This window comes from Lynx rufus, unplaced genomic scaffold, assembly GCF_022079265.1.
Source record: "Lynx rufus isolate CCGP_SWC_20201006 ecotype Redwood Valley unplaced genomic scaffold, mLynRuf1.p SCAF_6, whole genome shotgun sequence".
Taxonomy (NCBI): Eukaryota; Metazoa; Chordata; class Mammalia; order Carnivora; family Felidae; genus Lynx; species Lynx rufus.
Genome location: NW_025814878.1, coordinates 125,118,454 through 125,144,139, shown reverse-complemented (window position 1 = coordinate 125,144,139; position 25,686 = coordinate 125,118,454). Strand labels below are relative to the sequence as shown.

The 25,686-nt window shown below is 47.1% G+C and overlaps 1 protein-coding gene across 4 annotated transcripts in view; it reads right to left on the bottom strand.

Moving 5' to 3' along the window:
• RREB1 (ras responsive element binding protein 1) overlaps nt 1-25,686 on the bottom strand; it is a 133,129-nt gene that overhangs the window by 57,902 nt on the left and 49,541 nt on the right. For 3 of the 4 annotated variants that reach the window (XM_047102717.1, XM_047102721.1, XM_047102718.1), the window contains exons 2-6: nt 14,017-14,131; nt 10,367-10,490; nt 9,521-9,733; nt 4,465-4,554; nt 2,949-3,112 (exon numbers count right to left, since the gene is read on the bottom strand). In XM_047102717.1, coding sequence (XP_046958673.1) covers nt 2,949-3,112; nt 4,465-4,554; nt 9,521-9,691 — 425 coding nt within the window. In that variant the 5' untranslated portion in view covers nt 9,692-9,733; nt 10,367-10,490; nt 14,017-14,131. Of the gene's footprint in view, nt 1-2,948; nt 3,113-4,464; nt 4,555-9,520; nt 9,734-10,366; nt 10,491-11,183; nt 11,344-14,016; nt 14,132-25,686 lie in introns of those variants that run through there. The other variant, XM_047102719.1, reaches the window with a different exon arrangement.

Genomic DNA, 25,686 nt, shown 5'->3' with positions numbered 1-25,686 from the left:
AACTCATGGGATTCCACTTCACACCTGAGAGGATGGCTTTCATGAAAAAGACAGGCGGTAACAGGTGTTGGCAAGGATGTGGAAAAGCTGCAATGCTCACACTCTGCTGGTGGGAATGTAAGACGATGCAGACACTTTGGAAAACAGTTTGGCAGGTCTTCAAAATGTTAAACATAGAGTTACCACATGACCCAGCCACTCCACTCTGAAGTATCTGCCCAAGAGAAATGAAAACCTATGTTCACACAACAAGACTGGACGAGAATGTTCACAGGAGCATCATACATAATAGCCAAAGAATGGAAATGACTCAGATGTCCACCAATCGATGAAGAGATAAATAAAATAAAATATGGTAGATCCATACAATGGACTATTATTCGACAACAAAAAAGGATGAAGCACGGATACGTGCTATAACATAGATAAATCTTAAAAACATAATGGTAAGCAAAGAAGCAAGTCACAAAAGGCCACATGTTAGAGTACACAAATCCAGAGACAAAAAGTAGATTAGTGTCTTCCTAGGGCTGGAGGGTGGGGAGTAATGAGAAGTGACTACTGATGGGTATGGGGTTTCTTTTACGGGGTGATGAAAATGGCCGAATATTGATTGTAGTGATAGCTGCAGAACTCTGTGTATACACTGAAACACACTACATTGTATGCTTTAAATGGGTGAAATATATGGCATATGAATTATATCTCCTAAAGATGAAAAAAAAAAAAAAAGCAAAGTGTCGAGCCCAGTGCCTGATACACACAGTAACTGTAGCTTTAACTATGGTTATTTATAAGATGCATTGTCTGATACATCACTGTAGAAGGCAGTAACTATTTACAGATGTGCCTGACATGTGCCGTATTCAATCACAGATGCTGTCCCCAAATGGAAATTTTCCCAATCAGAAGTGACTGGGCCCAAGACCAGAGAGGTCTCGTGGAGAATCATCAACAGTGAGCACTCAGGGCCAGCGCAGCCTCAAGGACAGTAATTGTCACTAATGCGCCCCACTGCCCTCTCCATGGGAGGTTCCACTGGGCATGGGTCTCAGGAAGAGGAAGCAGGGAAACCACCCAAGAAGGAAACAGGCAATACCCAGGAACAGATTTTGAGAGGGCAAATATGTAAGGGACAAAGGACTTTTTTTTGGGGGGGGGGTGGCAGGGAGAGGATAGAAGGACCAGGCAAAACAAAACAGCAAAAGAAGGTAAACTGATCCTGATGGGCTGATCATGGTGGTAAAAACCCAAAAAGCTAAAATGTAAAATAGAATACTAAAAAATGGTGATGGTATTTATTCACCTCCTTCTTCCTGCCCAAAAACACTCCCAGAAGGAGATGAAGGGCAAAGAGGACTGAAATTTACATGGAAAGAAAAAAAGTAAAATACTTTGTAAAAATCCTTTAAAATATTGATATCTTTCGTAAAGTCACACTATACACCTTCCTTCCAGTCCAGACTGAGAAAACCACAGGCTTTGGATTCCTGCAGCATTACTTAGAAATGCAAACAGTAATGACAGATAACATTTACGGGGTGCTTGCCATGTGCCTTGACTGTGTGCAAAATTCATGATCTCCTCACCTTCACCCCACTCCAGTGAAATGGTGGATACTATTAAAAGGCTCGTTTCACTGAGGAGGAAAACGAGGTACAAAGGTTAAGAAACTTGCTCAAGAATGGAAAACTTACAAGTGGCAGAGTGAAGATTTGATACCGAGTGCCTAATTCCAAAAGCCAGAGATCTATCACTATGCCAGTATGTCCCAAGTACACCATCAGTGGTTCATAATATGGTTTTAGGTAGAATAAACTGGCCCATTTCCTTTTAGTATTGGTATATAATAAAGTATCAATTTCACAGTAACGCTGTAAAGTGTTCTTTGGAAAAAAACGTGTTAAAAAAAAATAATGGCGGGGAGGGGAGGGGTGGTTAGTCAATTTTTAAAAAGCAGAGCAGCGTGATACCTGGAAAGGAAATATAGAAAAATAAGAATAGTCTGGTTTTTCTGAGAAGGTGATATTTTTTTGAGTCCCTTTAAAAACTTTCCCTAGAGTCTTGATGTTCCTAAAATGTTTGTGTAAAACAGGAGCATTTAAGGGGCGCCTGGGTGGCCGGCTCATCAGTTAAGTGTCGGAGTCTTGATTTCATCTCAGGTCATGATCACACAGTTCGGGAGTTCGAGCCCAGCATCAGGCTCTGTGCTGACAGGGTGGAGCCTGCTTGAGATTCTCTCTCCCCCTCTCCCCTGCTCACACTCTCTCTCAAAATAAATGAACATTTTTTTTTTAAATGAACATTAAAAAAAAGTCTTTTTGTTCTAACCCCTCAAACCGTAAGTAATCATTCTATAAAGTTTATTTTCTATTGGTTTTGTCCCACACAATTTTAATATGCCCACCACGGGGCTCTCTCCTACTTCTGAGTGAGCTACTTTTCTCCCTCAGGAAATAAATTCCTGACATTTATCAGATCTTCTTTTTCTTCATTTTATCCCATCTTATCCTGAAGTTCCAAGACCAGGCCATCTCACTATTTATTCAAAAGCCCCAGAAATTTTTCGCAAGGAAAAGAGCTGCAGGGAATCTGGGAGGCATATGCAAATAGATTTTTAAGAGGCAAGGGTTACTGTGCTATTCCTTGAGGGCTCCTCAGTATCTGATAAGCTGCCCACCTCTGGCACCCAAACAAAGAAACTCCAATTGGCAGAGGGGGAAGGACTCTGTGTTTCATCCCGAGGATCCCCAAAGGCCAAAGACCTCGCCCAGGTACTTCTGTTTCCCATGGCCAGACACGTCCCATACACTGGAGAGAATGAGCACATCTCTCCGACTTCTCCATGCAGTGCACAGATCCTAAGAGCTTGGAGGCAGGTCCCCTGGTGGCTCAAAGGCCACTTGACTTTCTGTCAACCTCCAGAGGCAAAGGCCGCCCTCACCCACCTGTGCATGTTCCCATTGGTGGTAAAAGACTGGCCACACACAGTGCACTTGTAAGGCCTCTCGCCAGAGTGCACCAGCATGTGGCGGTCCAGGGAGCTGGCCGAACTCAGTGACTTCCCGCAGATGCTGCACGAATGGTCTGCCCCTCCAGTGTCCGTGTTGTGCTGGGGAAAGCAATCATCACATTGGTCACTTGAGAAGGTGGGTCAAAGCTTGGCAATTATGAAATGCAAATTAAGAGCTTTATATAAAAAAAGAAAAAAAAACAGCAAAGCTTCTCTGATATTATTTTTTTTTGTTTCATTTTAAATATCTTCCCAAATGTCAACATCTACCAGGAACACAGGCAAATAACTATTCTGTGTGATCTCCTTCCACTTTCGTGTTCCAGTTTTGGAAAACACTTCTGCAAGGCCCAGAGAGGGGTGGGGTCTCTGCAGGCCTTTCTTGGGGACACACATAGATGAACTGACCACATACATTAACATGAGCAGAAGGACTCTCAACTATGAAGCTAACGTGAAATACGGTCTTTGCATTAAGGCAACGTCCATTCTTCAAGTTTGCTGACTCAGTCTTGCTGTCAGGGAAAGAGAACTGAAAACTGCACAGTTTAGAGTTCTGGCCTCTGAAATACATTAAGAAGGAACATTTCTCTCCAAACCCAAGTTACTTAATGGTATTATTCCTCAGTGCCATGTTATGATTTTAATATTGTCAATCCTTCTCACTCATATGCAGAATTTAAGAAAAAAAAAAAAAACGAGCAAGGGAAAAAGAGAGATAGACAAACCAAGAAACAGACTTTTAACTTTAGAGAACTGATGGGTTACCAGAGAGGAGGTGGGTGACAGATGGGGGAAAGAGATGATGGGGCTTACAGAGTGCCTGTGTCATGATGAAAAAATAAATAAAATGAAAAAAAAATTATCCATTCCCACTCCAAAAATATATATATATTTCCAAACAAACAACAATATATATATATATATATATATATATATATATATATATATACACACACACACACACATATGTATACATGATTAATCCTTCTTTGTTCTCGATTCATCCATACTCTGTCATCAATTTGCCACACCAGGCAAGGGAGGAGGATAAAGGTCATAATATAGAAGCCAAAAGAAATGCCAAACGAATAAATTTCCTGCCGCATGATGTAAGTTTATAGCAGTATGAAGGCTCGGGATCTATCTCTACAATCTCACTGTGCTGTGAGGAGGTTTGGTTCAAACTGACGAGTCATGTGATGAAAGGTCTTCTGTTCGATGTGGTCATTTTAGCTAGATGTTTGCTAACTTCTGAAAAGGTATTCTGTGTTGACCAGGGATTCTGTCACGGTAACACGGACCTGCAAAAACTTATTTCATAACCACCCCTTGAGATTATTAAAATATTAAATCTAAATTAAGCTCAGCCACAATGCATCTGCTAAGATCAAACTGCCCTCTCTTAATGAAGAAAGATTTCTAATACAAGTATGAAATCGGCAGCAAACCTGACGGATGTGCATAGTTAGCTGATGCTGTGTAGTGCAAATCTTTTCACACAGGGGACAGTTATAGGAAGACTTCTCCTCTTTCGTTTCCTGCAAAGACATAATACAAGGGAAAATCAAGTTCAACTCACACAGTAAGCCAGTGCCTCTTGTTCCTGTCGTAAGCATCTGTGTCTCAAAGAGCCATAACAATAAATCGTGGAGAGCATGGGCTCCAGAGCCTGTCCAGGTATGAGCTTGGGTAAGTCACAGTCCTGTCTGCCCTCAGTTTCCTCATGTGTAAAATGGGAAAAAATAATGGCATCTCCCAGACCGCGCTGTGATGAGGATTAAATCAATGAGCACATGTTAAGCACTGGAATAGTGCCTGGTACAGGCTAAGTGCTCCATAAATATCAGTGTTCTTATTAAACACCATTTAATTAATCATCAGTGCCAACAAAAAAAACAAGGATCAAGTCACAGCAGAGGTAGAAACGGAACAGCTCTCTCCCCAAGCCCCACCTACGTGGCTCCAGTCACTACTCCTGAGCGCACAGGAGAGGCAGTGAAGTTCTCCTCCCAACATGACAAGGTTTCCGTGCCCAGCTGTGTGCCCCACAGGCATCAACATGCCCCTCTTACTTGCTGCTTGCACCTGCTTGACACCGCTCATCGATAATCAGTAAGAATGCTGTCCTTTTCCAAACTGTGATGGGGGAGCACACCCGGGCTGACGCCTTCCACAGAGGGTGACAAAAGAACCAGATCACTACTTGGCAAGGTGGCTCATTTTATGTTCTCTCAACACACCCAGGACAGGCTGCCTTCAAGCAATAGATTTTTACCTTTCTAAGGAAAAGGACGAGCTCCCTCACTAGCCATGTGGTATAGTTCCTTTCTCCAAATAATTTTTGGAGAGCTGCCCTGGATGTGCCCCCTCACCCACATGGTCCCTAAGCACCCCGGTCTCTGCCCTCATCTCCCAAAACCAACAGGATCAAGGCATGGATATCTTGCCCAGGAATCTGAAATGAGGATGCTTAGAGACTGAGATCAGTGGCTTTCCCACTGATCAGCAGAATCACCTGGGCAGATTTCTGAACGACATAGTTCTAGACCAGACTCCTGGCATGCTGATTCAGAATGGGGGGGGGGGTGTACCCCAGAAATCTGCTTGTTTCTCAAGCTCCCCAGTCATTGTTCATATGCACCCAGGTTTGGGGGTGACTAAGTTACTACCACAAGTGATCAGGAATACCTGAATTCAAAGTTCATGTAGTCCTGGGGCTGAGCTGAGCACTGGGGTGAGCCCAAGCCACGACAGTGCAGCTGGGGAGGACGTGGGTGCTCACGGAAGTGGGAGACCAGGTAGCCTGAGATAGGGGACGGCACCATCTGCCAGGCTGGACCCTCAGACTTCTTTCAACAGACCTGTTTTTACTTGTACTCATCTGAATGAGTTTCTGTTCTTTGCAAATAATGCCCATCCTTGAACACTTACTATGTGCTAGATGCTACATATAGAAATGTCACAACCACGGTTACAGATCCCATTTTCTGGATGAGGAAACTGAGGTACAGAGAGGTAAGTAACCTGTCTCAAACGAGGAAACCATGAAGTAGGAGACCCAGGATTAAAACTCAGGCCGGCTGCTCTCCCAGCCCATGCCCAGTTTAGGGCATGACTATGCTACACAAGTCTGATCAAAAAAAGGATTAACCCCAAGGCACAGAAAGGAAACACCCTTGTGGTTGGCTCATGAGAGACGATGAAAATAAAAATCACTCTGAAGACTCTAAAAACAAATGGCACCATAAACCAGATGGGGTGGAGCGAATGCATGAGGATGTCCAGGATGTATTTGCCCACGGTACTTCTGTGTCCTCTTCAAAGACTAACAGGCCTCATTTTTAAGCAATACAAACGCTTTTCTCATCTGTGGCACTGGGTCTGAGAAAAGGTACACTACATATTTTTCACCCTCAAATTTTTTTAAAAAGCAGGGGAAGGGCAGAAAGAGAGGGAGACAGAGGATCCAAAACAGGCTCTGTGCTGGCAGCAGTCAGATGTGGGGCTCGAACTCATGAACTGTGAGATCATGCCCTGAGCCGGGATCAAGAGTCGGACGCTCAACTGACTGAGCCACCCAGGCGCCCCTCATTCTCAAATTTAAAAAACAAAAAACCCAAAAAACCAAAAAAACAAAAAAACAAAAAACCAGATAGGAAGCCTAAGGAAGCTGATAACCCAGAGACAGTTACAAAAAAACCTGCCAGCCTCACCGCCATCCTCCCAGGGGCATGATGTGTATGGAGCAGGGAGGGGTGTCACTCCTTCTCGGCCCATCCGACTCCAGTCACAATGGAGCTGGCCAAGAACCACCAAAGAGAAACATCAAAAACGAAAGCATTCACAACAAAATGAAAGCAATCGCTATAATAATGAGGGCTGCCTCATAGCCGGACCCAAACTCAGTCCCTGGGGTATTTTTGTTATAGAACAATATATATTAATAAAATTTTTTTTAAAGAAAGATTCATCAATAAGATGTCAATAAATGGGGTGCCCGGTGGCTCAGTCAGTTGAACGTCTGACTCTTGATTTTGGCTCAGGTCATGATCCCAGGGTTGTGGGATTGAGCCCTGTGTCGGGCTCTGCACTGAGTGCGGAGCCTGCTTAGAATTCTCTCTCTCTCTCTTTTTCTCCCTCCCTCCTTGTGCCCCTCTCCCCACTCAGGTCCTCTTTCCCTCTCTAAAAAAAGAAAAAGTCAGTACATGTCAAAAAGCCAGGCGTCCGGGTGGGTAGCCTCCTGAGGCAGCACGTTTCTTGAAAAAACCATCCTGCGCACACCTGGAGGTAGATACTGGACATACTGAGTAGGTCCCTGGAGCCTCCGGCACCAAACCTTCTGTGAGGCTGGCAGCTGCACTCCGCAGACCCTCACACAGGTCTACAGAATCCACGGTGGTCGGGGAGGAGGAAACCTCTGGACTCAGATTTAATTTTCACAAACAAACCCAACAGCAAAGAGAACAGCCCTGCTGTGAATCCAGTTACTGCGGCTGTGCTGGTGGAAGAAGCAGACTTCCTGAGCTGACAGATAAAATTAGCAGCTAATGTGATAACTAACCATTCCATAATGAAACAATCTGGCACCCGTGTCGGCGTCCGGCTGTGGCTAATCTGTCCTGGAACTCGGTGCTAGCGCTGATGGGCCTTCTCCCCAGGCTCCCGCTCTTGGCCTTCCCTACCCGCTCACAGGTAAGGGTGATGCCCACTCTCTCCCCAACTGAGCTCTGCTGTTTTTAATGCACTGTCTTTCCACCTTACCTCTGGCCCAGAGGTTACCTCCCCTGCGAACACTGAGCCTGTGCCCTGAGGAACCCTGGAGGACACAGAAGGTAGATGGAAAATGGCTCAGGTACACCTGTCCCATTTGCTTGCCCACACCTGCAGAGTCACCTCCATTTACCATGCAGGGATGGAGGTGCTGTGGGTCACACTCTAGGGTTCTACCTACCGTCTCTGAACCACTGGGCAGGGACCAGAGCCTGGACTACGGTCAACTCTACCTGTGTCAGGGAAATGCCGGGCTTGTCCCTACCCATGCCACTTTCTACCGGCGGAACACAGAAGGATGAGGAGACGGTGACCGTACGTATCTCATTCATCCCGAAATGCCTGCCACCTGGTGCAGTACCTGGCTGGAAGTATTTATTGTGAAATGGGTGGATGGATGGAGAGATGGACGGATAGATGGATGGATGGACAGTCACGTGAGAGTGGAAATAAACCTTTTCTTCCCAGAGCTAGCGCTCCGTCTCGACTCAGGCCACAGTCATACAGGCTGAGTATTTTCTCAGGTACCCATGGGAAGAGAGGCAGGCAGAGACAAAGGAAAAAAGAGAGAAAAAAGGTATCAATGCTCCAACTCTCCAAACATCACTGAACCCTGCTAAGTCTTCAGCTGTGAGGAAGATGGGAATGAACGGACCCTTCTCCCATGCTGCTGGAGTGGGTTTTAGGCTGGAACGACTTTTCCTGGAGGACAAGTAGTAGCCAAAGCCTTAATTAACATACTTCTAAGAATTTATAGAAAACCATCACGGATAGTGCTCAGACAATTCTGTATAAGGACAGTCACTTGAGGATTATTAATAAAAAAGGAAATGAATTCACAAAAGCCCAACAGGTTTACTTTCCAGTCCATCCCTGGCATTGAGAGGAACTGAGAAGACTGCCTTTCCCCCCTGAGGATTTAGTGTAAACCCATTAAGTAAGTTAAAACAAAAATTAAATGTGGAGTCATCAGTTCAGATTACATGGATTCAGAGAAGAAATGAGCACCACACACCCCCTGCCTCGCTCCCTGAGTTTCCTTGAACACACTGCTACCAGAAGAGTGACAACTTTTTCTCAAGTGCCCCATTTGTACGTTAATTAGAAGATCTGTTTTATTTCCCAGTGGAGGAGCCTTAGACCTTTGTAACATCATTAATTAACCCTTCCAATCCTGGCCCGCCCCCTTATTCTTCCCCACTCTTCCTGATTTGATGCCCACTAAAAACTCAAGAGGACTAAATCACCCCATGAGTGGCATTCTCTGAAGCCAAATTCTGTGCTTTGTCAAAGGTGGAAAGCTGAATGGGAGATCCAGCAAAACCAACACTACCTGATCTGAAGACACTTAAAAAAAGAAATCAAGGCGATGGCTTCAAAATCCCAATCAACCAGCTGTGTGAGTAAGGAAATGAACTACATCACAGTAGAGGAATAAGTCCAATTCTTTGCCTTGGCCATCACGTGAAGACAGCTTGCATTCAAATCAAATTAAAGGGCAGAGAATAAGGATTCCACCAATACTCACACCACCGCAGAGAAAATTTCTTCCATGAAAGGAAATTGACATAAGCCCGGAAAAGTTCACTCTTGAAGCCTCTCGGCATGTCCCTTTAGTTCTGAGCTTGTCCGAGGTTTTGGCTTAAGAAGCTGGGGCTCAAGGGAACAAACTTCACCCAACGTTCTCATAGACTGAAGCCACCAGATGTCACCAGCTAGCGCACAGGAGCTTACCTGGTTCCTTCTGCCAATCCGATTTGGTCCTGGAGGCTTCGTGGGGGACTTGGTGCTCTGGGGGCTCCCGCCATTCTCGGCGACCTTCCCTACACTCATTACTGCTGACATCATGGTGTTGACGGAAGACAAGTCTGAACCTTCCAAGCCAATGGGCGAACTTGACGTCATTGGGTCAAGGGTTTAAGCTTCTAAGAAGCTTCTGCCATAGAACTGAAAATCGGAAATCGCTGCTGTGATCAATTGGTTTAGCCCCTGTCAGAGCCCGGTGACACTGGCTATGGCTACCATGACCGTAAGTCAGGTCAAAACACCGAAGGCCCCCCTGCTTCTTCAGTTCAAGCTGACACTCGTGCCCATAATGACTTGAAGCTTTCATCTAAATGAAGCACTGTCATAACAAAGACTAACTGATAACCTCGCTTCCTTTCTGTGCATCTGTACTGACACAACCCCCCAAACTAGCAGAGGCAGGTCTCCTGGCCTTTCCTAATCTTTCATTAGACAGAGCAGGGAAAGGCTCTGGAGTCTTTCTGTCAGCCCAGGGAGCTGACATTTGCCCGGCACCCTCCTAAAAACCAAGCTCATTTACTACTACAGGAATGTTCTAGACTTAACAACTTATGATGAGAACCTTCAGGTCTCACGTAACTCCACTGCTGTAATTCAGTGCTCTTAATGGGGAGCCCAAATTGTACACGACAACTGAGAAGGCAATCCTCTCAGAATTATAACCAAACTTCAAATCAACATAAAAAGGACCGTTTCTTAAAATATATGAGTAGGTAATGTACCTATACCCCAGAAGATGGATGGAAGGAAAACCCAACCCCCACTGCCAATTACCTCCATTTTCTGCCCCAACTGATATACTATGAGGTTTTCCCTTGCTATAGCTATCATCCACGTGGAGTAGGAAATGAGTCTGTGTTCACTTCTTTTTTTTCTTCTCTTGTATCACTTGTTGACACTGGAAGGGAAGCAAAGGCAAAAAAAAAAAAAAAAAAATCAGTGAATGCCTTTTCACTTAGGGAAGAAAAAACTGATGCCATTTACTTGTTGTAATCTCAGGCTACTATATTCATGAGAATACAGGGAGAACAAAAGGGAGGCGATTTTAAAAGTCATGTCTTTCTTCCAAAACCACATTCTGTGGTTGTTTTTCAACCTTAACTGATGTTCCCTACAGTGCTGTCACCGTCACTCCCAACAGCCAAAACGATTTTGTGGTATTTTACTTTCTGGAGCTCTTAACTACACACACACTGAATTTCCCTCCATACTCTACCCCAGTCCCCCACGAGCATTCAGACTCCTACTTGACCCCCCTCCCACCTCTACCTAAAAGTGACTGAAGATAAGGCAGGAAAGCAATTCACGAAAGGCTCGTAGTCTAGTACTAGACTATGTAGTATTAGGTCAGGCCTCAAAGAAAGCTGGTAACAGGAACGGCATGACCAACCGGAACACCCGCCACACCTCGTGGCCATTGCAAAATTGACTTCTGCAGCCTTTTCTAGTTACCTTCCTTTGAGAAGTGCCATCCAGTTACATGCCTTACTATGGCTGTGATATGGCCTCAGATTAAGTCTGCAGGTAAGTTACTTCCCTCATTTTATCTAGAGCCAAAGCCCTGCCAGTAAGCCTCAGATCCTGTACTGACCTATATTAACTGTGCCTTGATAAATTCCACATGTCCTCTACTGGACTTGTAGTCAAAGATCAAGCTCATCATCTCGGCAGCCAAGTGAATGCTCAGGAACACCACCAGAAAGAACATGATTTCTTGTGGTTTCCTCCTCCAACTTGAGGGGACATGACCTAGGATATGACAAATGGTAACACCCAGAGCTACCAATGCAGCCAGCAGCAAGCAGAGCAGGAAGGGCCTGGGGACATAACTTTATTAAGCCACGTTGTTGTCAGCTCAGAAGTCTCAAGCTAAAACCTTAGCAAAAGAGCCAAAGAGAATCTCAGAAACGGTACTTTTCCAGCCAAAAGACAAAACGTGCCTTCCTTGTGGGCAGCCATTTTGAAGATATGGACTTAACGGATTTCCAAATGGGGACGAAAAGGACTAACTGCAGAAACATGCAATTCGAGACAACAGACCTCGTCTTAGCCCGCACATCTTTCCTATAAAGAGAGAAGAGCTATGTTCAAAATTAAAGCAAAGGCCAAACTGCAGTCCTTCTGTGGTTTCGCCACCAGAAGACCATTCAAAATTGTGCTTCAAACTTCCTATTTTAACGGTCTTTGAAAATTTATTTGGGAGATTTCTCTCTCTTGGGAAAACCACGAGACACAAACATACACATGTAAGTGTGCATACATACACAGGCACACCTGCATCTCTAAAAGTACCATTGGTTCCTAGAGGTGTTGCAATCAATCAGCAGACAATCATCTGTTTGATTCAAATATGTGGATACCTTTGATACTAAAACCCCTTCCCCATAGTTGTAATATATAGTAAATTATAAAATAACTGGCCAGAAACTGTTTTTTGTAATTATGTTATGTCAGTAAAAAGAAAGTTAACCTTTCTGATTCATAGGAGGAGTTTAGAAGGTAATCTTGCTTATGTCCTGATACTAGGAAAAAAGGAAAATGTGGTAGAATTTATGGAAATCTGGGAACAGGTTAGAGTAAACACCTCTAGGACTAAATGTAGAATTTTATAAGTTGTAAAAATTACATTCGATTCACTGAGAAAATGGAGAGGAGAGAAACAGACAACATGAGAAGTAACAAAAATACATTCATGTTACAGAGCCAGATTACTAGGGATAATTTTTGTTACAGTCATTATAACATCCAATATACATTCTTACAAACTCCCTAAGTGTCTTAAATACACAATACCTAGCCATTGTCACCACACTAACCAACATAAGGGCTGAATGTTGCAAAGGCTTATTCCAACTGGAAAAGAAAAAAGCCACACAAACTTGTTATTTCCCATTTTGACTGGGCAGGAAGACATTTGCTACATTTATTTCCTTTTCTGGGATAAAGTGTAAAGCGTTGACACTACTCAGTGATGACACCAAGATCACCTGTGTTTACTTCCTTTACCTAGTTTAAATGTAAGTAGCAATATGTATATATTTTTCAATAAATTTTTTAAAGTTTATTTATTTATTTTGAGAGAGAGAGAGAGAGAGAGAGAGGGAGAGGGAGGGAGGGAGGGAGGGAGGGAGGGAGGGAGGGAGGGAGAGACAGTGCAAGCAGGGGAGGGGCAGAGAGAGAGAGAAAAAAAGAAAGAATCCCAAGCAGACTCCTTACCTCAGTACAGAGCCCGACATGGGACTCAAACCCATGAACTGTGAGATCATGACCTGAGCCAAAAATCAAAGAGTCGGACACTTAACCGACTGAGCCACCCAGGTGCCCCAGCAATGTTATTTTTTTAATAGAGACTCTTCTTGTCTCAATCTGGAAAGTGCAATTAGTAAAATGAACCCCCCAGCTACACTGTTTGAAAAGAAGAGCACCGTCATTGGACTCATCCCTCAATTGCTGTTCCAGAAGCAACACAAACCAGCCTTATACACCCAGCACAGGTTTTTACTCCAGTGTGCTCCTGCGTCTTATGCTTGAGTTCTCCCTTTGAAAGGATGCAGCAGGGAAGAAGGGAAAGGTCCTGGTATAAAATAAGGTAGCTCATTGTTCCAGGTTATGGGGAAAAAAAAAAATCCACCTTAGCATTAAGGCACATCTATGCGCTAATTTACCCAGAGGCCAGTCGGCCAGGATTATTAGTGAGTTCTACCTACCTATACCTGACGTTGGGCTATACTGGGGTAATAACCGAAACTAACAAACCTAAACCTTCTGAGATTTGATCTCAGCGATGAAAGAGAAGTTGAACAGCTTGAAGTCCATTTACAAAGCACATTTTTTTCTTTACAGATATTAATAGTCTCAATATTTTCATTCTTTCCTTTGCTCCCTGACGCCACCCTCCACATCAGCCCTACCACTGCAAATAACCACCACCAATAAAATCATAACAATAAACAAATTAAAAATCACTAACCCCATTCTAAGGCAATGTCTTCCAACTGGAACCAGAGAGAGCTGGGAACCCAGATGGAGTTCCCAAATCACAGATAAGAAAAGAAGTCATCATCTTCATGGACATGGCCAAGTGGACTGGCCTGGCATTCCAGTTTTTAACACAAACTGCCTGAATTTGGGCGACAGGGGGCGGCGGGGAGGGAGAAGCAGGGCTCTGCTGTGTGAACACTCCTTCCTGTGAGACCAATACCCGGTACCCTCTGAGATTTCTCATCCTACACTTCAGGCCCACTGGATCAGAAGAGCTCGCAACTCAGAGTTACAATTTCATTGTGGTTTTGCGTCAAAGCCTCAGGAGGACCTTGGGAAGAAAAAGGGCAACCCATAGGGAATGTGGGGAGGGAGGGGGAGGGAAAGGAAGACAACACTGGAAATTACTGGGCCTCAAGTGGAGTCCATAAAGTGTAACTGACCTGTTTTCTTCGTCTTATCAAGCTGGCCCTCCTTACCGAGGAGCAGACGCTGGCCCAGGCGTGGGCAGGGTCACACCTCAAAGCCACCACTTCTGGAGTACAGAGTCGGAGCAGCCTGCAAAAATGAGAAAAGGTGGCATGAAGAGGGAGTCAAGACCAGGCAGAAACGATCCTGTGTCCGGATCCCTTTTCCCAGGGATCTGGGAGGGCACAAGGGCAACAGAACATTTCCCATCCCCGCCTGCACGTAGAAGCAAGCTTCCTTCCGGCTCCGAGGCTGATTCTGCCCAGAGCTACCCGCTAGCATCCACCGGAGTTGAGAGTGCCTTGGACAGACAAGAACCCCCTAGCACGCCCCAGCAGGTCAGGAGCCATATCACATGAGGGCAGCTGGGACCACTGGCCCAGGCAGAGCTCTGGGCATCTTAGTGGCATATTAAGAGCAGATGCTGATGCTGCCAGCTTCAAGGGCAGAGGAGAACAAGACAGCACTAAGTGCTATCAGCAGCAGAGTGGAAAGAAGACAGCTGAAGAGAGTAAACACCATGGAACCAAACAGTCTCTTAATGTAAAGGACAGATTAGTGCATCTTCTCCTGAGTGATGGGGGAAGTGTCCATGACGGTTCAGATAGGACCAAACACGTATCTTCTCCTTTCAGTAGGGGGTATACAGAAACCTTTTCAAATGACACAGGCTCCTCGGGGAGTCTGAGCGAGTCTGCTCTGGGGTGCAGGGGCCTCAAGTCCCTTCCCTGGGAGCAAGTTGGCCCTCTACAAAGTCAGCAAGCAAAGGAATGCAGGATTTCCAGAGCTGCAGCCTTCAGCCACATTCTCTCGGTTTCTGGAAACGGCTCCCCGCAGCTAAACGGAGGAGTGCAAAACTGGGAGAAGATCGAGAAAGACATAAATCAAGCCCTGCCAAGAAACCCTGGCGTGGCCCACCTTTTCATTCGTATCCCTTTTCGCAGTGTCTGGAGAAAGGTGCTCAATCCTGTCACACGCCTAGTTATCACCTTGAATGTTCCTCACTTTGTAGTTCCTGAGCACCTAGGGCGGGCAAGCCCCCTGCAGGACTGGTCAGCTGGGGCGAGAAAGGGCCACCGACCCATGACAAGAAGCTCCTGAGGCCACAAACACTCTCCCTCCACCTCACTGCTTCGATTCTCCATCTTTTCTCTTTGCCCCCTTCTCTTTTGAAAAGTTCTTTGGATTCTGAAGAAAGTATCAAGAAATAAGGAGTAACTGTAGGGACAGCCCCTGAATGGGACAGAGGCCCTGTAAGTCTCGAGGAATCCTTCTTACTACCCCAATAATTCTCAGTGGTTTTGGGGGATGAGAACCTCCTAAAGGGTGTGATAAAAGTTATGGACCTTCCCACAGGAAAGTGCACGTACTCTACATTCGACATTTCCCTTCCGCATCAAAAGTTCAGGGGCCCCAGACACTCATCTGAGGATAAGCAGGATAAGAATCCTGGTTTTAGTTGACATCTAACCCACCTTCCTTTAAACTCTGAATCAAGTCAAGTTTATTAAAATGCCCATGAGGTTTTAGAAATGCACAAACAAAACATCCTTTCAGATCATCCCCACCCAAACTTAAAGATGCCTAGGGGTGAAATGAAACACTGTGGAAGAAAAAAAAAACACACGCAAAAAAAAAAAAAAAAAAAAAAACAAGCCAAATTTCCCTGTTATTATTCATTTCTTCATTCGTGGCAACTTTTATTAGGAAGAAAGTCTGAAGAGGAATACCTCCATGGTTTTTTGTTTTTTTGTTTTGTTTTGTTTTTGAAACTACCACGATCTCCAAATAAGTAAAGTGAATTACAGTTCCATATAGAATTGTTAAAAACACACATCAGAGAGATGAGTCTCTGCAATTTAAACTTTCACAATATAATAACTAAGACTCTCATTAAAATTTGAACTCCCTCCCTCCCTCATTTAAAAAAGATACTGTTAAAAAGTCCACCGAGTAATCTCAATACACACCGGGAACCAAGGTGGGAGAGGGCCAACGCCAACACACTTGACCCTGAAACTTTCATCCTCTGATCTTGGATGTAAAGGATTTGAATAGTTAGCATATCTTGCAATTCTAGCTGAGTAACAAGAGTCACTACCCTGTTTGTCTGGGGTTCCACCAGGCCTGAGGGATTCACAGAACTCAGCGAGTGGAAAAGTACGGGACAGTTCCTGGAAGAACATTCAAGATACCCCTTACCTCTATCACCATCGCCTCAGGGAAAGCGGGGGGGGGGGGGGGGGGGAAGAAGAAGGAAAAAGGGAAAAAAAAGACCTAGTGAGGAGAGGTTCTGTTCTAGAAGGTGACTCCCGCGGGGGTAAGTGACTGCAGCACAGGCTGGGAATTTAGAGGGGTGGTCTCGGGGCCTCCCAAGGGAGGATGCTGAATTTCTGGATTTGCATTCCCACACGGGCTCTGCCTAGATCCAATGGAAGCAAGATGTCTTGGAGTGGGCAGAGGTCCATCTGTGAGGATGAGGGGGCAGGGAAGGCCAGCCCCCAGGCCCCAGCCCCTGAGCAGATAAGGGACAATGCTATGTAAAGCCAGAAAGAAAAGATTAAGGAGTCTGTCTCCAGGTCCAACAGAGATAGCAAGCGGGAGATGAAAGATAAAAGGGAAGATGGTCTAGAAACAAAGCTTCTCAGCTTCTGAAAACCCAGAGGATTCTTCAGTGAAATCTAAAATCTGTCCTAAGGCCCGCAGGACAGATGGGGTAAGTTAGATGCCTAGGATGACACTAGAGGCCCACGGACAGCGCTGAGCCTACAGAGGACCACAATACTTGAGATGGTTGATCTGTGGACTGGAACAGCCTAGTGGACGGTCTAGCTGGCCGGGTGGGGCCAACCCGGGACAGTCTCAAAGAGTCTGAGTGAAAAGGAGTTCAGATACTAAAATGCTCTGGCTTCTAAGGGAGCTCTAGAAGCAGCGAGGACGTCTCTCTTAGGATGGGCTCCATCAGGAAGGAAACATTCTTTCCTCCATCTGAGTTAGGCTGGAGACAAAACCAGACCAGGCTGGATGTCGCACCATGGCAATGCCCGTTCTCCTTGGCCTGCAAGCCTAGGGACGAGACGGTCTCCTCTAACCAGGACAGCCTCGAGTGTGCTCTGAAAGCTCACAGCTGTGATGACGGCTCTGAGTTCCAGGAAGTTGATGTGTTTCTTGGCGTAGGGCTCAGTCTGTGCCTTGGAGAGGGCGGCAACCCAGGCAGGCCACCCTGCCCCCTCGCTGGCATGGGCTTTGGTCAAACGAAGCCTTGGAGTGTGGCACAGAGCACTCCAGCAGACTGGGCACAACTGGGCACCGTGGGCTGCACCTGCCAGTTCTGGATCTTCACCCCACTGCGTGAGGAGACGGGGTGGGCGGTGGAGAATGCACCACTTGGCAAAGCCCAAGTTTAGGAAAGGAAAGTCAGGAGGAGGGGGCAGGGCAGTACCCCAGGTCCCAGGACCATATATGTGGGAAGTGGTAACACTTTCTGACCTGCCACTCAAAGCTCTCCAGGCTCTGGCCTTAGTTTACCTTCTAGCCTTCTTGCCCAGTTTCCATGATTACCTCTCCATTCAGTTTCTTCCTCCAGAATGTATGTCTCCCCGAATCCAATCCTGCAGGGGCCACCTTCCACACGAAGCTTCCCTCATTCCCTCTGGTGGAACCCCCGAGGGTTTTTATTATAAAACTCTGCAATATTAATACTAATACTACTAACGATGATGACACCAGCTAATGAGTTTTGAACACTACTTGCCACACACTAAGTGCAGTATCTCATTTAATCCTCCCAGCAACACAGAGGAGTACTGGTTCCACTGTACAGATGAGCACACTAAGGTGTAGGGGGTTAAGCAACTTACCCCTAAGATCATGCTGGAGAGCAAGGCAAATCTAGTTTCTAAACTCCACTAAGCTTCTTTTAGACAAAATTTGCAATTCCTGGCACAGGGCTTGAGAGAATAGATACACATTCTCTGACTTGTCCCAATCATATTCTGGGGCATTTCTGCCCTTCCAGATGGCTCAGCACCTGGCCTCCCACTTTTACCTGTTTCTAGGGAGGGCAAGGAGCTCTCACCTTACACCTTCACCTCTGCCTTCCACTCTCTGAGGACGCACGACTGGACTTCCACCTCTGATTGAAAAGTTCACCACATGGGGTAAGGGTCTGCAAGCACTCACCACTGCCCTTGCTGCGCAAAGGGATGGGGGTGGGGGGACCTCCACATTCTACACCCTTGTGTTCTAGAAGGAGAAGGAAACTGGAAGGAAGCCACCAGCCTCTGCCTGAAATCCCAAATAGCCCAGTCTGTCCAAGTGGCTGGATCCAACTGATCCAGCGATGTGAGCTCAGAGGCAGTCTGTATCCTCTGGGTCACTCCTGCTTCCGTGCAAATGGAATGCAGGCCTGGAGCGAGAGGAATTCTGACGGGGAAGTCTACACTTTCAGGTGCTGGGGTTCTAACAAGGTGTCTGTGGCGGGGAAGTAGCAGGGCAGGGAGGGGGCCAGAGAAGAGGAACACAGACGGTTGGGAGAGGGAGCAGACAGAACCGCACAGATCAAAAATGAAGTGAATACCACGCGAAGGAAATCTTGGCCTCATCCAGTCAGTGAGAAGTTAACTACCACTAAACCTCCAGCACCGGCCACCCCAAAGTGTAGTCCTCATGCAACGGCATCCCGGACCTTTGCTAGAAATGCAGATTCTCAATATATGCAAAATCAGGTCTTTACACTGTGCACCTTAAACTTACCCAGTGCTGTGTGTCAAGGATACTGCAATAAGACCAAAAGGAAGAAAGAAACACAGGTGCTTGGGCCCCACGCCAGAACGACTATGTCAGAAATACCTCCAGGGATGGATCCTGTAACCTGTATGTTAGCTCTCGGGGGGTTCGGATGCAGCCTTGAAAACTAGCATTCAACTTTACGTAGAATTCTGGAAGAGGGGGGACATAAAACGAAGGATCTCCCTGGGAAACTTTCTTTCCGTGAAGATTTGGGAGAAGCCACTGTTTTAGCATAGCCCCAGAGCAAAAATCAAAGCACTGGAGACAGATCTCAGTTTTAACTTCAGCTGTATTCACCACTATGAATGATTGAATGAATGAATGAATGAATGAACGAACGAACGAAATAATGAACGAACGAACGAAGGAAAGTATATGTGTGGGAGGGATTAAATATGCAGGGCCTATTTTAGCTGCTCAGGAACAGGGACACGTCAGATGTGAACTTCAGACAGGGCAGGGCTGGCCTACAGTGTGCGGGAAGCAAAACCGCTCAGCCTGGCCTCTGTGAAGCTCTGGGCCCTCGAAGTCGTCTCTCCAGAAAGCACTGGCCAAGCTGCCACTCACAGAAAGGGTACTGGAGGATGTTCTCCACAGTTGAACCTGCAGCCGGGATTTCTGGTGGTCCCGGACCCCCTCACGGCACCCTCCCCCCACAATTTCTCTGCTGCTCGTGGCAGCAAGGGCCACGAGGGGCAGGAGAGAAGGAACAGTCGGGGAGGAGAACTCTGAGGGAAGGCAATCCTAAAGAACCATAACAGCCTCAGAACTAGCTCATGGTCTCCTGCAGTTTGTCTCTTAATGTCTCTTCCCCTCGGAAGGGGAAGGAAAAATCCAAGAGATCATTCCTGCAGCCCAGAGTGGCTGCCCTTTACTGATCAGGTTTCAGGTGCCCCCGTGGATACTGGCAATGCCACAAGCTGCTGACTTTTCACAAGGAATACTGTCCTCAGGTACAGGAACATTTTAAATATTCAGTAAAGCATGTGGGGAAGGAGCGGCTTCGGCTTCGGGGAGAGTGATGGGTTCCATGCTGGAAGCAGTTTCTCTTTTAAAACTAAAAATCACTTGGACATTTTGATTGTTACATTACATACAATTTCAGCAGGGAGGCAAGTGTTGACTTGGAAGACAGGGTTCTTGCTTACCAAACTTAACTACGTGAGTCAGATCAAATTTACTATTTAAATACAAACTGCTGGGAAGATGGGGAGGTTTCCTGGTATGTGCTAGATAAAATCATCCGTGGTACCCCACTCTTCTTCCCGTACCTCTCTCTCCACAGTGCAGCTGGCTTGTTCAGAGGGGGGAAATGGGGCAAAGTCTGGCTTATAAGCTTTTCTGTCAGTAAATTAGCCTGTGAAGAAGCTGACTCCACTCCTTGCAGCTCTTCTCCCGGGAGCACGTCTTACTGACAGGATCTAACTAACTACTGCCAGACTCGCGAAGCCGTCACAGCTGCCACATGGCAGCCATTTGTTACCCAGATCCCTGGCCTTTTGGGGGGGAGGAGGGTGGCTTGGTGGCCCACCGAGCGTGGCCCTCTCTCTCCAGGTGAGCTAGTCTTTTCTCCTAAACTGGCCACCAGGATCTGGTATTTCATCACCATCTTGCCCAACTTAGCAGAACCGTGTAGGACTCCCTACTCTGCCTGAGGAAGCAGGTGAAGAGAAGAGGCGGGCTGCCAGGAGGCCCTAACTGAGGGAGCACTCCAGCCGGGCAGAGGTCAGATGACCCACTGGGTACCGGCACCTACCCCCAGGGCAGGGCAGGCTTTTCTGGGCTAAGGCAGAAGATGTCTCCCCCCACCCTGCAGGAAACTGAATTTAGAAGCCCCCACCCTCCCCACCCTAAGATCTGCTCTGCTGGCTTATCAGGAAAGGGTGGGGAGAGGCCTCCACATCACACCTTGGCTGAGCAATTTAAAGAAAGAAGAATACTGCCTTAAGAGCAAACAGGATTTAAATCAGAAGTCTGGTGTAGATCCAATTACACGTCTTTCAGAGTACCTCCTTCCCCAATAACTAGGGGGCATTAACTATTTGTGACATAAACTCTGGGCTGGAAAGTGTGTGAGGTACTTCACGTACATTTAATCCTTCCCCAAACCTTACAAGGCAATGATGAGGTTATCTGGCTGGCTATTAAGCAGCTCCTAGAGGGGCAGGGCCGGGATTCTAGCCTGAGGTTGTCGGACTCCAAAATTCTCTGGTACCTTCCTCTGCACCAAAGATGATCATGGAAAAACCATTCAGAGAAGGGCAATTAGCAAGCTATAGGACTGGGAAACCAAGTCAGGGGGAAACCAAGAAATGGCTGAAGGAACCGGAGATATTCTGGAAAAGGGGGCACACTCCTCTCATGTGTTCACCACGGCAGGAACAACATCTGGGTGGGAGGCACCAGGAAGCAGGTCTGGGACCCCGCAATCCTTTTACCAGAGCCTTGAACAACCAGAGCTGCTCACGGATGGAGTGAGGCCCCAAGAAATGTAGTCATGAGCTTGCTGTCCCTGGAAGTATTCAAGCAGAGGCGGAGTCACCACAGCTCAGTTTTGCAGAGGGTGAGAGACCAAATTATTTAGATCCTCCTTTTGACTTTCAGATTCTGTACCTCGAAGAGGGCCGTCCCTTCTCCCTAATCCTGTAAGATCCAGAAGCAGGAACGAGGAGAATACATTACAGTAGCAGAGCATCAAGAGTGCAAGATGTCTTGGACTGGAAGCTCAGCTTGCCACCAATGGAGAGACTTTAAGTCTCTGAGCCTCAGCCCGCATCTGGAAAATGAAGCTAGTAATACTGCTCTCACAAAACCAGGATCAGTCAAAGGAGTATCTACTAAGACACTTAACAGGCAGTACAGTGCCCGTCAATGCCAGCTATCTATGTTATGCCCTTTACCTCCTCACATTCCAGTTCATTTAGCCCCTGGGCCAAGTCTCCCCCCAACTCCTAGATTCATCCGTGGGCCTCACCTCCTGCACCACCAATGCTTGGAGGGCAGGGGTCAGTTGGAGGATCTTGAAGAATTTCCATTCCAGCCCCCATGTTGAACAAGGGGATATAATTCATCACAAACGCAATCCCGTTAGCAGTGAGGGGTAGAGCAGCCACTGCCAACGTCACACGGAGAGCAGGAAATAAAACCCCTCCAGCTTCAGTCTGCGGCTGACACAAATCCCGGGGAACTTCGCATTTGCTTAATCAAGCAGGCTGGCGCTTCGGGCTCCCGCCGGGATGGGCTGGCTCTTCCTTCTTGAGCACCTCTTCCCTCCCAGCTGTGGAACCTGAGTGTCCTGCAGCCGACACCCAGTCACTCCCAGACTCTCCTCTGAAGTGGGTCTGGCTGCCTTCAGTCACATTACAGCTCAGAGGAGGAGAGGCTGGAGTAAAGTTCAGCGGCCGTTTGCAGAAGGGTTTTAGGCAATATCCTGCAACTCTTAAACAGGCCATGAGGTCGTAGGGCTGGCCTTTCTGACATGCTTGGGGAAAGGGGCTGCAGGAACAGGATTCTCCACTTTTCCCCTGCTGAGGGGCTGGATGCAAGCTAAGGATTCCAAGGGCAGGTGATTAATCAGGGACCGGGGCTTCAAATTCCCAGGATTTAGGGCCATTTCAAGATGACACCCCTTATAAAACCCAAATTAGTTCATGGGAGACAGAAAGTGTTGTTCTACCCACCCTAATGGCTCAGAGAAGGCAGAGGGAGGAGATCACTTCTTCCCTTGCCCATTGGAAAAGTGGTCAGCTGTGGTCAAAATTTCACAGTGGGTGATCAGACATTACAAACCGTCAGCTGAGAATGACTGCTGGGTGAAGCAACCGTGCCCAAACTACCAGGAGCTCTGTGGGCCTGCCCTCTATGCCCTCTAATGGGTGACCTTTCTCCCTCTGTTTTGCCTCTAAGAAATTATGAAGAAAAACAAATACTCTGAGATATAAGAGGCTGATAAGTGTTTATCACAAGTCGACCAATCAAAAACATTAGCAAGCACATGGTTTTTCTTAAAGTCCACTGAGCCCAAACCAAAAGCTTATTTCCAGGGCAGGATGAGGCACTGGGGAGGAAGGTGCCACGTGGGGCCGGTCCCCCAGCCCCAGCACTAAGGAGCCAACCAACAGAGAGGCACCTCGGAAGGAAGGGAGATTAGCACAGTCCTGGAGGAAGTCTGAGGCACACGGGCCCTCCTGGCTGTTTCTGCCCTGACCCGCCAGGAGGGTGATTAGTTCCCGACAACTGCACTCCTGGACTCCGGAGGGTGTCTAATTGCGCTGCTGTGGCACCAACACAAAGGGCCCGGCTCTCAACAGCCCAGCAGGGTCCGAAACAAGGATAGAGTTGCCCAAAGCACGCGGTTCGTCTCTGTGTGACTGAGCACCCACAGGGCACTGGCCAGGCCCAGGCTCCTCAGTGTGGGTTCACACTAAAAGCCCCACCCTGACCCTTAAGAACCTTTTGCAAGCCCCTAGACTTCCTTCCTAAGTGACAAAGAACAGAAAGGACGATCTCAAAGGGGAGATCACCAGTTGAGTGAGCATTGGGCCGGCACCAGAAGTGAGCCTAAGAGGAGACACGTCACTGAGAAAGCAAACGGCGCTGGCCTGTGCACCTCGCCAGCGGCACAGGGAACACACAGCCCTGCGGGGCTCTTCTGCTTGGCCCAAGGACGGCCTGATGCTTCCACCGGGTCTCCAGGGGTCAGACACCCCCACAGGGAAAACTTCTGGAGCACAAAGTTTAGAGGGCCCGGCTCAGGCCCATTTAACTTAAGCAGTATGTAATACAAATGTCCCCAGGCAAATGGGGATATCAGTTGAAAAAAGACTGGCCTCCACTAATACTCTGACACAAAATGGTTTTAGGATGCTGTGAAACCACGTCCTGCTTCTCAAACAGAGTTCTTCAGCCCGCTTGCAATCATAAAGCTGACGCTCTCTCGCTCACCCCCTTCATTTTACTTGAATGCCTGTGATAAAGGCACCCTCTCGTTGTTCAAAAAGAACATCCCTACTCTTTTCCTTTTATCTTCCCTTAACAGTTTGCCATCCAGTGATAGGAGGGGCCTCGCCTCCAACAGTCCGTCCTTTTATCTCCCGCTGACCATGCAACAACATGAGGCCAAGGACTGGATTTCCTGCAGCTCCCTTCGAGGGGCTGTTTGACTTGTTTAAAGTATTACTGGCCTCCAGAACCTTGGAACAATGCCTGAGCAACACCTACCCAGCATCCATTTCAGCTCCAACTTTAAAAGCCTCCAAGTCCAATGTACCAGGACTCCCTGTCCCTCCGTGTGGGAGCGGCTTGATGCTTCCAAGAAAGAGGACTCACTTTCCAGGCTCACGTATGTAGTTGCCTTTTGTCGGCAGCAAATATGAGCTGACTTCATCAAAGTACGGAAGCCCCAGAAGTTACTAAGGGTAGCTCAAGTTAAACTCTGAGTTAACACTGTCATTATCATAATAATGCAGTGGCATTTAATACCATTCTTGAGCCACTGGAACCCAGAGCAATCTGTATGTCATGTGCTTCCTTGCATAAGCCTGGAATACACTGGATCCTTCGTGTGTAGAAGGCAGGCCATGACCTCTGATGTCCTTCCAGGCTTAACTCTGTATGCGACTCAACTCTGCTGGGATGCCTAGGTCCGGGCTCAAAAGGACTTTCACCTGCTGCTGAACACTATGAACATCCCTGTGAACATCCAGGATTGGCAATGGCAGCAAAGTCCCATTTCATAGCAGATCAAGGCAGTTGTGGGGCCGTTTGCCACTTACGGGAACCAGAAGGAGTTCACCCACCAGAGTACAGAGGACACTGCCTCCCTGCCATTCAAGACCAGGAGTTCATTCTCTTGGCCTCACACCAGCATATGTGAGGTTAATGGGTTCAGAGGATGATAAGATCAGATGTTCAAAACAGCCCACCAGAGTTCCTGGAGTATAGAGAAAATCTTTACAAAGTCAACTAAAAAAAAAAAAAAGAAAAGACAAAGAAAAACTTCCTTGCCTAAGTACCCCTTAGCCCCTCACAATCTCCGAGGTAAGAGGCCTGGGGGAGGAGCGGGGAACACGGTGGTGCGACGACAGTAAGCAAGGCCATGGAGAGTTACGGTGGCAAATGAGCGACAGAAGCCAGGCTGTACATTAAATTCGCAACACAAATTTCTATGCCATCACTCTAAGATGGGGCCGGTATTTTTAGGATCTCCCTTTACAAGGCCCAGGCAATACACAAGAGTGTGCAGACCAGATCAGCCACGCTGTCCCCATGCAAAATCCAGGAGGTTGCATTCTGCGTGTCCCCTCTCCCATCGCTGTGGGGCTTGGCCCTGTTGTTGGCCCATCTGAGAACAGGAGCTAGCTAACCGGTTCGGCACCACAAGCCAAACAGCAGGCACTCTTCAACGTCCTCAATTTCCTCCCAGCCATGAAGTCAGAACAACCGGTACAGACAAAGAAAAGCAAAAACTTGCGAAACAACGGCATCTACCGTGCTCACTGAATATGCCCGAGGAAACGTTCTCAGAGCCCTTTAAGATGCTTCATTATGATTCTGGAAAGAAAACGTAGTCCACTACACCCAGGCACACACATGTTCACACAAACCCAATTTCATACTCTGCCGGCCCCACAACTAGAACGCAGAAGTCAAAATATACCTCAAGAGAGTGGCCCCGGTTACTTAACAGATTTGGAATTGTAACTGACACTTTTCCATAAACTCTATTAGAGGCCAGTGACATCCTGGCATGTTCCCAATCTGGAAACAGAGTTTTCCTAAGGGCTGGGGAGTGGGGGTGGGGGTGGGGGTGGATGGCAGGGAGAGAAAAGGACTAACAGATTATACAACAGTTT